The 15,283-nt window shown below is 55.2% G+C and overlaps 1 protein-coding gene across 12 annotated transcripts in view; it reads right to left on the bottom strand.

Annotated features, from left to right (window-relative positions):
- The window catches only part of CSNK1E (casein kinase 1 epsilon), a 33,894-nt gene that overhangs the window by 8,194 nt on the left and 10,417 nt on the right, over window positions 1-15,283 (bottom strand). For 2 of the 12 annotated variants that reach the window (XM_072843985.1, XM_072843989.1), the window contains exons 1-6: window positions 14,998-15,138; window positions 11,566-11,653; window positions 3,974-4,084; window positions 3,693-3,841; window positions 1,746-1,974; window positions 977-1,147 (exon numbers count right to left, since the gene is read on the bottom strand). In XM_072843985.1, coding sequence (XP_072700086.1) covers window positions 977-1,147; window positions 1,746-1,974; window positions 3,693-3,841; window positions 3,974-4,084; window positions 11,566-11,641 — 736 coding nt within the window. In that variant the 5' untranslated portion in view covers window positions 11,642-11,653; window positions 14,998-15,138. Of the gene's footprint in view, window positions 1-976; window positions 1,148-1,745; window positions 1,975-3,692; window positions 3,842-3,973; window positions 4,085-11,565; window positions 11,654-13,654; window positions 13,829-14,212; window positions 14,341-14,768; window positions 14,830-14,997; window positions 15,141-15,283 lie in introns of those variants that run through there. The other 10 variants (XM_072843988.1, XM_072843979.1, XM_072843978.1 and 7 more) reach the window with 8 other exon arrangements.

The following is a 15,283-nucleotide window of genomic DNA, read 5'->3' as shown; positions in this document are numbered from 1 at the left end:
TGCACAGAGCTCCGAAAACCCTTGTAAATCTCCAAACGCTAAGAGCACTAGGAGCGTCTTTTGTTCTGAAAAGGCGACTCTGGGTGGGCTCCTAATGGCTCCTGGAAGGGTGGGCTGCGCACAAGAGCGAGCCATGACTAGAAGCTTCGAATTTTCACCGCCCCACCCCCACACACTTCTCTAGAAGGGAGAGGGCTGGAAATGTAGTAATCGCTTATGTTTACATGAAGAAGCCTCCATAAAAATCCCAACAGGATGGGGTTTGGACAGCTTCCAGGTTGGTGAACACGTCCCCATTCAGGAGGGTGACACACCCCAACTCCATGGGGACAGAAGCCCCTGTGCTCGGGTCCCTCCCAGACCTCACCCTATGTATCTCTTCATCTGGCTGTTCATCCACATCCTGTATCATAGCCTTTAATAAAGTGGAACACCAAGTAAGTTCCCCCGAGTCCTGTGAGCCGCTCTAGCAAATTCATCTCAGCCAAGGAGGGGGGCTGGGAATGTCAGACTCAGAGCACAGGTAGCAAGTCAGACTTGTGACCGGCCATCTGGCGGGGTGGGAGGGAGTGGTCTTGTGAGATCGAGCCCCCAAAACCTGTGTGATCTGCTGCCGCCTCCAGGCAGACTATGTCAGAACTGAGTTAAGCTAGAGGACACCCAATGGATGTCACGGAGACTTGCTTGGTGGAGGGAACCTCCCCCATGTGTGGTGAGCTAAAGTGTCAGAACGGGCATGTTCTGTGTGGGTGGTAAAGGAGGCTCGCAGGGCGAGGAAGAACTAGCTTTCCTAAAATGTAGCCCTTGTGAGATGAGGCAGGAGAGGGGCCTGAGCAGGGACAGCTAGTCTCTGACTAACGTTCTGGCACCGGGGCAGTGGGGTCCAGTGTGAGCTGGGCGGCCTTGTCTTCCCCTTGTTTTCCCCTGCAGGGGGTCCGGGTCCCCAGCTGGCTGCTTCCCTCATTGGGCTACTCACAGGGGTAGCCTTTGCAGAGGACCTCAATCGGTGTCGACATCTTCTTCTCACTGATGCGCTCGTACTTCTGGCGCTTGGTGGCTGCTTTGAGGCCCTGCCAGGGCAGGGACCCTAGGTTGAAGTACATGAGCACGTAGCCCAGACTCTCCAGGTCATCTCGACGGCTTTGCTCTGCATGGAGTCGAGGACAGGGTGAGGGGCAGGGTCCACTGGGGCTCCACGCCAATGGGGACTAGGACCCTCTCCCTCCAGGACATGCTCAACTGAAAGGCACTGCCCCGACTCCCGCCAGCCCTCACACTGGCTAGCCGCAACTCCCAAATAGACACGGGTTATCATCCCTCCTACAGAAAAAGGCCTGGGGCCAAGCTTTCCCTACTCCATCTGGGTCTAGTTTCTCTAGTGCAGGTACTTATTTATTCAACAACTATGTAATAAGCACCCTGTTGCCTCCTCGCCAGCCCACATTGTGGACAGGGTACAAGTGTGGCAACAGACAGGGCCAGGCTCGAACCTGACTCTGGTCCTCTCTAAGCTGTGCAATGCAGAGCGGCCTCTGTTGCACCTGTGAGCCTGCGTGCGGCCCCCGCCCCCCACCCCCCCACTCTATGTGGCTGCTGTGGGGGCAAAGCAAGGCATGTTAAGGTGCTTGCCATGCCATAGCTCTTCTCCTGAAAGACCCAACTTTGGGGCAACAACTGAGGGGGAGCAGCCTGGCCAGCAAGCCCACGAGTGCACACACATGGCTTCCCGGGCCTTGCACACTCACCGATGCCCAGGTGGGTGTTGATGGAGGCGTAGCGGGCAGTGCCGGTTAAGTTCTTGTTTTCCCGATAGGGGATGTGCTGGTGCGTGCGGGCGTCCCGATACTTCTTGGCCAGGCCAAAGTCGATGATGTACACCAGGTTGCCCTTCTTCCCCAGCCCCATGAGGAAGTTGTCAGGCTTGACATCCCGGTGTATGAAGTTCTTGGAGTGGATGTACTCGATGCGGCTGATCTGGGGGAGGGAGCAGCAAGTCACTCAGTAAGTGGTCCATGGAGGGCACCCTGGGCCAGGCCCTGCACTGGGGCCTGAGGGCAGGGGTGGTAGGAATAGAAAAGAGGCATCTGTGGTCCCTGCCCTGGGGAGGGGAGAAAGATCTGTCTCCGCAACTGCATAAGATGATTTTGAGGGGCAGGTCAGAAAAGGCTTCCTGGAGGAAGTGACGTAGAGAGGAATTCTGAAAGGAGCGCACCGAGGCTGCTGTGCAACAGGGACAGACAGCAAGGTTGGAAAGCTAACGGCAAGATCTAGAGATGAAGCCTGGTAAGGCATCTGGGCCTGGCCAGGAGAGACTGCTGCCTGGCTCTACACCATCACCAGACTTGAGGAGCTGGAGTTAGAGAGGCATTTCAAAGACTGTTCTGGCAACCAAAATTGTGGGGGAAGGGAGGAAAGGGTGAAGGACCAATGAAGCCTAAACTCAGGGGTGACAGATCTAGGGAACAAAAGACAGGATTTGTCTCCTAGCTTGCAAAAGACACCAGAGTCAGGGGGACCATACAGACCCTTCCTTTAAATATTATGTCAGAAACTTGAATGAATGTGGGTATACACAATACGTCCTCTGGCAAGCGAGTCCTGTCTCTGGGTTTTAGGCTTCTGGAAGTCAACAGCTTCGTCTGGCTTGGCAGAGTATTTCCTAAACCTTTACTGAGTGTCACATCCTGTGAGAATCTGACAAACTCTCCTCTGCACACACACATTTAGTCCCAAATTGCAAGTGTTTGTAGACTCTGCAGGCCAGCTGCAGACCCAGACCCCTGCCTAACAAGAGCTCCACGTATCATTCTGAGTCCAAAATTCTATGTTATATATATATATTTTTTTATTTATGATAGTCACAGAGAGAGAGAGAGAGAGGCAGAGACACAGACAGAGAGAGAAGCAGGCTCCATGCACCGGGAGCCCGACGTGGGATTCGATCCAGGGTCTCCAGGATTGCACCCTGGGCCAAAGGCAGGCACCGAACCACTGCGCCACCCAGGGATCCCATCTATGTTATATTTTTAAAAAGGTTTCCTCCTCTGAGTTTGTAAAGGGCTTTAGGGCCCAAGGACCGCTTATCAGTGGGCCGTGTATCTGCTCTGGTCCAGGCACTGTGTAGTGTCCCTCTTGACCCCACAACAAAGGAGAGACTCCCACATGAGACAACTGATGCTCAGAGAGGCTTAGCAATTACCTACAGTCAGTCACACACTGGGGTGCAGCCCAGATTGTGTGATCATTGGCTTTAGAATCACCTGAGGGCAGGGTCCCAGGTCCTACCCTAGGAGCCCAACCCAGGAGGCCTAGAGATCTGCATTTAAAGCCCTGCTATATGGGGCAGCCACAGTGGCTCAGCAGTTTAGCACCGCCTTTAGTCCAGAGCCTGATCCTGGAGACCTGGGATTGAGTCCCACGTGGGGCTCCCTATATGAGGCCTGCTTCTCCCTCTGCCTGTGTCTCTCCCTCTCCCTCTGTATGTCTCTCATGAATAAATAAAATAAAATCTTAAAAAAAAAAAAAAAAAAGACCCCCCTACCCCCAATTCTACAGCCAATGGTCAAGGTCCCTGGTCCTGGTCTAGGAACCAAGCCTGTCCTATGTCCCTGTCACTGCCTCCTGCTGGGGCATCCTCCAGTCGCAGGAGGCAGGGCTGGTATCCTGTGCCCAATGGTACGGTAGGGACTCACCATCTGGTCGGCCAGGAGCAGCACCGTCTTGAGGCTGAACTTGCGGGAGCAGAAGTTGAAGAGGTCCTCGAGGCTGGGCCCCAGCAGCTCCATGACCATCACATTGTAGTCCCCCTCGGCTCCGCACCACTTGATGGACGGGATTCCCACTGACGGCCAGAGATGAGGGGTCAGGTTGGCCGCCCCCCACCACCCCCATGCACGCATACACACCCTTGTGCACAACCCACCCCCACCCAGTGCTATTCAGGCTCCACCCCCAGGCCCCACCCAGCCCTCACCTCCTCCCTGCATCATCTTGTAGAACTTGCTCTCGATGTGCAGCTGCGGGTGCTTCGTTTTCACACACTCGAGCTTGATGGCAACTTCTTCACCAGAGGCAATGTTGGCACCTACCAGGGATGGAGGAGGGACACAAGAGACCTGGGTCATGCTCGGCCAGGCAGGTGGCCCCAAGCCACGGCTAACTCAGTGTCTGCCCCTAAGCAGCTCAGCACCCCTTGGGGAAGGCTGGAAAGGCAGCAAAGGGCCCAGCACCATATCCAAGGGAAGTGGAGCAGCTGCCGGCACAGAGCAGGCACCCAGCTCCTCTTGGGTGGGAGTGCGGAGGGGAAGGACGGAGGATCTGCAGACGTTTCACAGAGCCACAGGATGATGCAGCAAGAAGGCCGGGTGTGAAGGGAGATGGGATGGGCTGCAGGAGGCCCACAGATCCGGGGGAAAAAGAATTTTATCCTGGAGGGCGGGAGCTGCTGAGCTGGAGAGGAGTGAGGTCAGTGGGATATCAGGCTGAGGAGGAGAGAAGGGGGCAGAGCAAGGCTCTGTCTCAGGAAGTCCCAAGGAAGACCCAAATCCAAACTGTGCCTAGCCTGTTTCCCCATCTCTAATACCGAGGGGGCTGAGATAGAAGCCTGGGGGCTAGAATGAGACAGGGCCCAGGTCTAACTATAGTGGCAATAACTCAAACAGTGGAGCCTTAGCACATACACACACAGCAGGTCCAGAGAACACCAGCATTGGAAGAATTTAGGATAGGAGAAAGGATGGAAAAGATGAGCCTCTGCCATAAACGTCCTTGGAACAACGGGCTAGCCAGCTGAGAAAAGACACCACAGTTCACACCACACACCAAGAGAAATCCCAAGTGAAGCAAAAACTTGTGTGGAAAAAAGAAAAGGTGGGGCATAAGTTAGCACAGCCACTTTCCCCCTTTTTTTTTTTTTTTTTTAAAGCAATCTCTACATCCAACGTGGGGCTCGAACTCAAAACCCCAGATCAAGAGCCAAGGCACCTTAGCAGCCACTCTGAAAACCAGGCTGGCATTTACCTAGTGGAACTGAATACACACATAGCCTTGCCCAAGCAAGTCCACTCCCGAGTAAAGTATCCTTCAGAAACATGTGAGCCCCAGGAGTACAAGAAGGAGCACAACCCCCAACCACCCAAATGTCCAGCATCAGAATGGCTAAGCTGCAATGCAGTCAGAGAGAAAAAGGCCACAGGGCAGTGCAAAGTAATGGATACCAACTCCATGCGGCTGCTAGGTGGCTCCCAGCATCTTAAAGCTTGGTACGAGAGAGCGAGGAGCAGCACCATTCCTAAGGACCCAAGGTGAGGACAACCCAGTGTGCAGCAATAGGACATGTGGCCAAACTGAATGCATCTCTCCACAGCGGGATGTTATTCAGCCACTGGAAGGAATGAAGGACCCACCACACATGTTACATTGATGAACCTTACAAATGTGCTACATGAATAAGCCAGACCCACAAAAGCACAAATCCTGTATGATTCCATTACAGGAAATGTCCCAAATAGGTAACTCTGTGGAGTCCGGAAGTAGACTGCTGGGAAGGGGAAAGAGGGCGTGCCTGCTTAATGCACAAGGGGCTTTCTTTTGGGGTGATGAAAAATGTTTTGGAACTAGGTATGAATGGTGGTTGCACAACAATAGGAATGTATCAAAGGCCATGTAACTGTGTATTTTAAAAATGGTTAATTTTGTTATGTGAAATTCACCTCCACTGAATAGGATTAAGTCCAAACAGTAAAACCTCTTCAACAGGAGGGAACAATTTTCAACTGTCAGATGGTGGTTCTCTCTGGGAGGGGAAAGCTGACGAGGAGTGCAATGGGGTAGCAGGGGCCTACAAGGTGACAGGCAGGTCCTCCTCCAGCAGAAGGTACCTAATAGCATGCGTATCTGTTACATGTATTCTTTTGTATCTTCTCAACACTTAATAAAAAGAAGGGACGCCTGGGTGGCTCAGCTGTTGGGCTGCTGGCTCAGGTCATGATCCCAGGATCAGGGATCGAGTCCTGCATTGGGCTCCTGCGAGAAGCCTGCTTCTCCCTCTGCCTATGTCTCTGCCTCTCTCCTTCTCTGTGTCTCTCATGAATAAATAAATAAATCTTTAAAAAACAAAAATGAAAAACACTTAATGAAAAGAAAACAGTGAGATATTAGAAGAAAGAAGAGAGAACTGCCTTACAAACTTTGGGATAGGCAAGGCTTTTTATCCCTGATTTAAAATCCACAGGCTATTAAAAAAAAAAAAAAAAAAAAAAGGCTCCGTCCCACCCAAAAAGGGAATCCCTTCTCCCTGACAAAAACACCAGCAGCAAAGTCCTAAGAAATATACCTGTAACTTATCAGCAGCAAGGAGCTGAGAGTGCTAATCTGTTAGGAAAAGGACCAAAGGCTCAAAGCAAACAGGGTAAAGGATTTGAATAGATACCTGGAGAGAAGAAATCACTAATATAAAAATGGTGTACTCATATGAAAAGATGCTCAATCTTCTGGTAAGAGAAACACAAATGGTCCTCAAAGTACACTCCCATCTATAACTGGCAGATGTTCTGCCGTAAGACACCTGTGCTGTCTGGTGGCAGGGTTGCGGCACAGGGGGCACCCCGAACTGGAGAACCCAGCTCCGACTTCAGGGGTGCACTCAGCACCCTGGTGTTTGCAAAATGGGCCTGGATGAGGCTGTTGGCTGTTGACTGTGGGCTGTTTGCAACAACAAAACTTGGACACAGCCCAGATGTCCATCATTCTGGGGCCTGGTTAAATAAAGAATGGCCCATCAATAACATAGAATACAATGGAAAAAGAATGAGGAAACTCTCTCTGTGCAGAAGTGGAAAGATCTCAAAGATACAGGAAGTGAAAAAGCAAAGTACAGAACAGTATGTATTCTATGCTCTTTCTAGCTTAAAAAAAAATGAAAAGATGGGGAAATAATACAGATCTGTGTTTAGTTGTATCTACATAAGAAAACACTGGAAAGAAGCACTAGAAACCAGTAAGGGCCAGGCAGGGCTACTCAGACCCCTAACCCTGGAGGGGAGGACCATTTACTAGACTCCAGGTTATACAACTGCCACTTTTCCCAACACCTTTGCTGGGATATAATTCACATGGCACACAATTACTTCTTTAAAGTGTATATAGTTCAGTGGTTTTTAGTATATTCATTCACAAGGCTGTGTAACCGATACCACCACCAATTTTAGACTATTCTCACCACCTCCAAACCCTAGTACCCCTCAGGATTCGTTCAACATCCACTCATCTACCATCTCGATGGGTCTGTCTATTCCAGACATTTCACTTAGATGGAAATCATACAATATGTGGTCTTTTTGTGACTGATTTCTTCCACTCAGTGTGTTTTTGTGTTTTGTTTCTCGTTTTGTGTTTTCATTTTTGAACCCCGTAAAATAAAATTAAAATTACAAAGAAAAGAGATTACCAACTCCAGTGAGCAACTGGAGAAAAAGTACTTTGCCAACTGTAAAATGTTCTGGTACATTGACACTCATCAGTGGGGAGAGCCACACACATTTCTGAGGGGCAGTGGGACGTGGTATGGGAGAGGTTGTTCTGAGGTGTCACCAGGCTGAGCACAGGGCCTGGCACATAATCAGTGCTCAACGAAAGTTGGGCTCAGTAAGTAGTGGGCCCTGGGCTTCAGACATGAGCCCGTGTCCTAACCACGCGCAGGTCAGTGGGAGAAAAGGCTGCACAGGCTCCAGATGTGTGAGCAGCACTGTACCAGAGAGAGGTCACAGCACACGAAAAGGTCCAACGGGAGTGGGGTGCAGTGAACCCTGAGTGGTTTGGTGCAGCTAGAGCTGGAAGGAGCTGAAGAAGATGGCACAAGAGGGGAGCAAAGGAGAGCTCAGAAGGGTCTCAAATACCAAGCTGAGGTCTTGGCTGTGAGCCTGAGACTCCATGGGCTGGGTATGGATGCCTTGTTGCAGGGATCCTCAGCCTCTGCACTACTGGAATCCGGAGCCCGTCCTGTGTGTTGTAGGATGTTTAGCAGCATCTCTGACTTCTACCCACTAGCTGCCAATGGTAGCTCCCTCTTCCCTGAGTTTAAACGATCAACAATGTTCCCAGACCTCATCGAATGTCTCCTGTGGGACAAACCTGCCCCCAACCCCTGCCCTTGTACAGACCCACTGGCATTAGGAGAGGACTGGAGAGGACGTGAGGGGCGAGGGAGACCCAGGAGTACTGTCCGGAGAAGAGCTGATTGATGGTGACCCCTCTGAAAACAGGACCCTCCAGCACTTATGATTCGGAGGATGCATGCAGAGAGGAGAGGTGCCCAAGAGAACATCTTCCCTGAGATGAGGAGGGGCGTTGGGAGTGTGTTGGGAGCCCTTTATCCCCTGGCACTCCCCTGCCATCCTGCAAGGACTACTGTTTATATCTCTAGTTGACACATATAGAAACTGAAACACCAAAGGTCAGAGACTATATTCTGCGCTAACTTCCCCAGGGCAGGAGCCTCGCTCTTAGGTAAAGCCTTCGGGTCTCTGCAGAGTGCTGGAAAGCTGCCACGGCTGGGTGGCCCACGGCTGGCTGCCCCCACAGGCTCCCACCACCACAAGGCCCCTCCGCTGCCTCTAAGTTCTGTCAGAAAGCCACCAGCCTTCCCCTCTGATCTCCCTTAACTCCCACTACTAAGGCTCAGAAAAGGTTAATAACTGGCCCAAGGTCACAGGTCTGCAGGGGCAGAGCTGGGATTTGTCTAGCATCTCATTCATTCAATCAACAGACACATACTAGGGCCCAGAGCGGCTGAACCAGCCCTGCCCTGGATGAGATCAGCTCACCCTCTGTGGGGGCAACAAAGGGTGACCCTAAGTGCAAAGTACCAGAGCAGGGGCAGTAGAGGTAACCCAGCAGGTAGGGTACAATGGCTCCCAGGGTGGGAGGAGAGGGCAGTCTGGAAAACAAACTGGGACACGGCACAGGGCCTGGAGAGAGCCAGCCTGGGATCTGGGGCCTGGGGAAGTCCTGGGTGGGGAGAGGGGTGACCACCGTCACATGGGGGCTCATTTAGACACCAACACAGACACATGTAATCAGGGACCTGGCTGGACTGGAGGTGCAGAACACAGCACCCCTCCAACCCCCTGCCATTTAGACTGAGAAATGGAGACTAAGAATAGGGAGCTCTCAGGGGCACAGGGCCAGTGGGGGTAGAGTGGACACGGTCTTGGCCATTTCTAGACCCTGTGCTGCTGACCCGAGGCCCTCACAAAGCTGGCCCCACTCTCCTGGTTGTCCCCTTAGGACGCTAAGAGGAGAGGAGGCGGGACCTCCAGAAAAGCTGTGGGCCTTGCAGCCACATCCACAGAGGGCTTGCCTTGGTTGATCCTGGAAAGCAGGGCCTGGAGGCCGTGCCCAGCCCCACCTGCAGAGGCCATCTGGAGTTGGGCCCTGGCACTGGCGTCAGTGACAAGAATGTGGCCAGAGCTTTGAACAAAGGGAGCCAGCGAGGCCAGCTGGGGAGGCCCTACAATCACTGCTGTCCCCACAGCGGTAAGAAGGGAGCCCAGGAAGGAGCTGGCAGGACACAGCATCACGGGGACACACACACACACACTTGGCCTGAGCGCCCAGCAAAGGCTGGACAGGGCACCTGCTTTCAGGGCAGAACCAGCTCCCTCCCCCACTCAGGCCCAAAAAACCCAAATCCTCCGACAATAGCAAATCCCAAAACACTGAGGGTTGGCGGAGGACACAACAGAAAAGCACCACAGCTGGGCCAAGCATGTGCAGGTGTTGTGCACACTGTGATCTCATTACTTCTCACCACCTTGCAGGCCTCATGACCCCATTTTACCGATGGGGAAGTCAAGACTGGTGGAGGTCATCACCTTTAGGCATAATACAGCTAATGGAAGAAATGCCGACACCCGAATCTTGGTAGAACTTACTCCAAAGCCTGCACAAAGAGTAGTAAATCTAGACGGGTTTTTTTTTTTTTTTTTAATGAACTAGATAAACAGGAAGTCCCCCAGGACCTCCATGGAAGCCCCCAGGGAGGTCCCACCACATGGACCAGGGACACCAGCTTTCTCAATGACGTTAGCCTCCCCTCCCCTCTCGGGGCCTCTGTTCCCTTCTGCAAAATGAAGGCCCTAGATTGGATGGTCCCTACAAGCAGATGTGTATTTGTGCCAAAAGCTGCTTCTCCGTGACTTTTGCCCTTGGTCAGCCAGGCCTCATCATCACACAAACTTTCCATGTGGGGACACTGAGGCACAGAGCAGTCACATGACTTTCCCACAGCGGCACAAAACCAGGTCTGGAACCCAGCTCTGTCTGACGTCTCCCTCCCATGTTCTATCACACCCTCTCACTCGTGAGTATACAGGCTGCCTTTTCTAATGTTCAAGAGAAAGACAATGGGCAGCCAACTTGACCACACACACCTGCTTCTTGATTGTGCGCAGGAAGGACAGTAACGGCTCCATCTCTATAGGCTGCTCTGCAGAGCGACCACATTCGAAAAGGACCCTGCCCAGCACCCACTGCGTGCTCAGAGAATGTCCCTTACCTGTCGCCTCTGATGGGGAAGGGGTAGCTCACTGAGAAGCAGAGTTCATACCCCAAGTGGGTAGAGGCCCCAACCACTAGGTAAGAGAAACCGCCCCCCACCCCCAAGTCCAGAACCAATGAACACAGCACACTGCTTTGTTGCCTTTCTGTGCCCCGGACAGAAATGATTTACTTTGCTTTTCCAAGAAGGGAAAAAGAGGCAAAGAGATGGGAATGAGGATAAACCCCAGGGACTGGATACCCTGCTCTAACAGCTTCCATTCATGATTACCCACACAGCAGCTCCTCCCAGACCGACAACTGTGAGGGAAGGGCTGACTCCTGACCAAGCATATGCCCTTGGGCAGCTGAGAAGGCAGCATTTGAAGGCAGGAGGCCTCTTTTCTGTCAGGTCGAGGGACAGGGTGAGAAGTCAGCGTTTTGTTTAAAATGACAACACAAGAGCAAATTCAGACTTTCAACAGGAAGCACATCCGGAAAGAAAGATCCTGAAAACGCCGACCAGACCCCTGCCCCCACCCCTACCCAGAGGTTAGTGGGAGAGCCTGCGTCATCGTCATTCCGAAGCCTGCCTGGGCTGAATTCCAGGGGGCCAGAGCAGAGGGAGGGCGCCCAGCTGGGAGCGAGTGGTGGCCCAAGCCTCTTCTGTCTACCACCATCCTTCCCCCCAGAGGCAAGAAACAGGGGTGCTACTCCAGCCTGGGCTTTCCCACGCCCAGCTGGAGACCCAGGTCATCATCAGCTGGAAACCAGAGCTATAAATACTCTCGTCTGTCCAGCCTGCAGCCAGTGGGGAACCTCCCTACCCCCAGCCTGCCTCACCCCCAACCTGCTGCTTCTCTCCCGACCTAGGATGGCCCTGGGGACAAAATGACCAAACCGTGCCACTGGAGGCCTGGAGCCAAGTTCTGGTTTCAGAGCCAGAAGTCCTGACACATTTACCCCTCCTTATCCCTGGCACCGCCCCGGGGGCCCCAGAGACACTAGGCTGGAGTCAGGGATACTTACCCAGGTAGATGTCTCCAAAAGACCCACTCCCGATCTTCCGTCCCAGGCGGTACTTGTTTCCCACACGCAGCTCCATGACTCACTCTCACTGCAGAGAGAAGCAGACACAGGGGTCAGGGAAGCGGGGAGCAGGGAAGGGAGCCTGGCCCAGTGGACTCCCCACAAAGGCCAGGGAAAGAGGCAAGGAACTTGGGAGGCCAACATTTCCCCGAGGGCATCCAGGTGCCAGGTGGCCCGATGGCCTCCACAGGTGAGATATAGGGAGGCAAGGCTGAGAATGTGTCAGTGTAGCCAGGCAGAAGGTGGAATTGGATCTTAAGCCCTAGAGGAAAGAGCCCAGGGAGCATCTCCTTGGGGGACACTTGTTTGGGGACCCACCAACAGAAGCCCCTCAGGGGTGGGCCAGGCACAATGGGCCAGGAAAATCAGACAAAGGAGGTGATGGGGAGGGAGAGGGATGCAGGAGTTCATCTTTCTGGGGGTGCTACCATGGCAACCACCAGCAGGTTCTAAGCCTCCAGGGATAGGAGGACATATTGAATGGAGGGTCCCAAAGGAGTTCCTCAGCTCCTTTAGGACTCGGCAATGACAGAGTCCCCTGCCACCACCCCAAACCCCCATACTTCTAATAACAAGAATTGGACACCAGGCCTCCACAGCCTGGCCCCGTCTTTCCAGAGGCTAGAAGTTGCCAGCTTGCAGTGTGCCCTGCAGGAGACAGGCCTCCTCTCAACTCAAGGGGCAGGCAGGAAAGGGGGCCCCCAAAACATTCAGTCGGCTCCCTCTCTTGACCTCACGACACCAAGCACCCCACAAAGGCCTCTCTGAACAGTTTGGGGTTGGCTTCCTTCACGACTAGAAGGAGGATCTCCTGAGAGGGCCCCACAGAGCAAGCAAAGGGACCAAGGCCAGGTTTTCAGTCACCAGCCTCTGGAGTGCGAGGAGAGGTCTGAGGAAGGGGTGCTGATCTCCGCGGCTTCCCTCCTTCCTGTGCCTCACCCTGGGTGCCCAAGCTCATGTGACATCAGGGGCCACACTGGTAGAGACCCTCTGCCCTCTGAGGTCCTGGTCAGCAGAAAAGGAAACTCAAAGGCCAGGAGGTGGTTTCTACAGTTAGAGGATGGGGGACGGTGGACCATGAAACGGAGAAAGATGGGGGACCCCTAAGATCTCAGAGTGTTTACAAGAGGGACCTCCCTCTGCAGACCGGGAACTCAGGCCTAGCGAGGTCCCAAGATCACCTGCCCCACACTCCCTGACAGCACGTTGGTGGCAGAGTGTCCTCATCTAGGACCCAGACAGCGTTCCTGCGGTCCCACCTGACACAAACAGGACTTATTTCCTGCCAGGGCTGGGAAGCTAAGCGGGAAGATGGAAAAGCAGATGTGCTGGGCACAGCACCCTGCCCCATCCCCATGCCAAATGCCATCCCCAAAGCCGGACCCACCTGGGAGGGGAGATGGGAGACGAGCTCACAGATGGCCAGGCTGGTGCTCTCTGCCCCAGCAGAGGCGAGAAGCCAACAGCTCCAGCCCAGGAGACACATGGAACCCCCAGCACCTACGTCCCAGAGAGCTACCACCAGCCCTTCGCTGTGGGCCACGAGGAAGTAGCCTCCCCGCCCCGTGCCAGCCCGACTCTGGCTCTCAACCAAGGGCCTCTGCCCACACGCCTGGCCGCCCCGGCCCAGGTGCCTCGGCTGTGGCTGTCAGCAGAACACACTCCACATCTGCAGAAAACTCACATGCCACACATTTCACATATCCACCGACCTGTGTGTACACTTCCAAGGAAGACAGTAAAGCAGACACACGCCATGGAGCCCCACAGCAGGAGGGGGAAAGAGGGGGGTGTCACGGGTGTGCACATACACAAACACTGCCTCCCCCCTCAGCCCGTGTTCCGCCAACGCCAATCCAGAGACCACACATGGCAGCCGGGGAAGCCGCAGGTTAGGAAAGGAACATAAATATACCCGCATCCTATATTACATAAATACCCATGCCGGGTTATATAAATACCCGCGCCCTCCGTCTGGGTGTCTTACATAAATACACCGCACATGACCCCCCAGCCCCTCCCCACTCACCGGGCTGTGGGCAGGGAAGGGGAGAAGAGGGTGCAAGCAACCAGCCCCACCGGAAACCACTGCTGGGCGCTAGCCACCAGCCCCCGGGGGCCAGGGCCCCAGGGAGTGCCTCCACTGTCCCAGCACTGTCCCCTAAAAAGCCTCCCAGAGGAGAGGAGAAAGGATCAAGTAAGGAGAAGCTTCCCAGTCCTTTGCCGCTTCTCCCATGGGGGGTGGGGTGAGGGTGGAATAAACGAAGTAGAAAAAAAAAAAAAAGGAAGACGCAAATCCGGAGTTTCAGCTGGTTAAAAAAATTACACAAACTACCAAGCAACAGAGCACATGGGCAGTTTTCTTACTCTCTGACACCCCCCACCCCACAGCCGGGGCCCCTGTCAGTGGACCATTAAAATAAAAATTGGAGGCACCTTCTAGATGGGGAAGGCAAGGGAGCCCCAAACCCAGGCAACTTCATACACACTAGGTCTTCCCTTCGCCCCAAATCTTTCTTCTCGCGGAGATTGTGCTGGGAAGCGCCTATGCAAGAGAACTGAGGGCGAAGTCGGGGAGGGGGCTCACCCCACTCTGAGTTGGGGCGTGCAGAGGAGCTCGGGAATCCTCTCTCCAGCGATAACCCGGACACAGAGTTTCAGGTTCCACAGAGACTTGCAAAACACGGATTTCTCACGGGCAGAAACGGGAGAATCCGATCTGATAAATAACCCCCACCCCTTTCTTTCTCTCCACAAAGGAAAACAGATTCGGCGGCTGGGTGACCACACACCCCGTCACCGCAGGGCCCCCACGCGCCCCCGAGCGCCCCCATCCCACACGCGGGGGCAGCCGCGCTGACCCCCAGGTCGGGAGCCCCGAGCCGGGAGAGAGAAGGGGGGTTGGCGCTGCCGATGGTCCGGCGAGGGTTCCGCCGAGAAGCCGGAATCAACAGTATCCACAGTCTCGGGCCCCCAGCGCCCCAGCCCCGGAGCCCCCTCCCCCAGCGTCCCCCAGTGACGGCCCCGGGGGGCGGGGGGCCTCGCGGCCGGCTGGGGCCTGGAAGGGTCGAGCCGGGGGAGGGGGAGGCGGGCCGGGCCGGGGTGGGGGGCTCCCCCGGGTACGCCAGCGAAATAATAGTCACCCTCCTCCTCCTCGTCCCCAGCCGCGCCTTTGTCCTCGCCGGGCCGAGCGGGCGGCGCCCGGGCCGCCCCCCACCCCCGTCCCCGAGTGCGAACGCGCGTGTGTCCGCCCCCCCTCCCCTCCCGTCCCCTCCCCTCCCTCTCTCTCGCGCAAAAACAAAGAGGCGGAGGGAGCCCCATTTCCCCCCGGGTTTGCGCCCCTCCGCGGGCCCGCGGCCCCCCAATATTTACCCCGCCGGGAAGGCGCCGGTGCCGGGCCGCTGCTCGGGGGGCTGCCGCGGGCGGGGGCGGCCCGCCGGGGCGGATGCCGGAGGATTCGCGGAACCGCCCGGCGCGCCAGCCTCTCCCGGCCCAGCCGCCGCCGCCGCCGCCGCCGCCGCCGCCGCCGCCGCCGCGCTCCGCTCCGCTCGGCCCCGGCCGGGCTCTGGCTCTGGGTTCTCGCCGCCGCCGCCGCCGCCGCCGCCGCCACCCTCCTCCGGGCCCTCCTGCCCGCCCGCCCCCGCCGCCGGCTCGCGCG

This window comes from Canis lupus, chromosome 11, assembly GCF_048164855.1.
Source record: "Canis lupus baileyi chromosome 11, mCanLup2.hap1, whole genome shotgun sequence".
NCBI lineage: Eukaryota > Metazoa > Chordata > Mammalia > Carnivora > Canidae > Canis > Canis lupus.
This window is presented reverse-complemented; position numbering and strand designations above follow the sequence as displayed.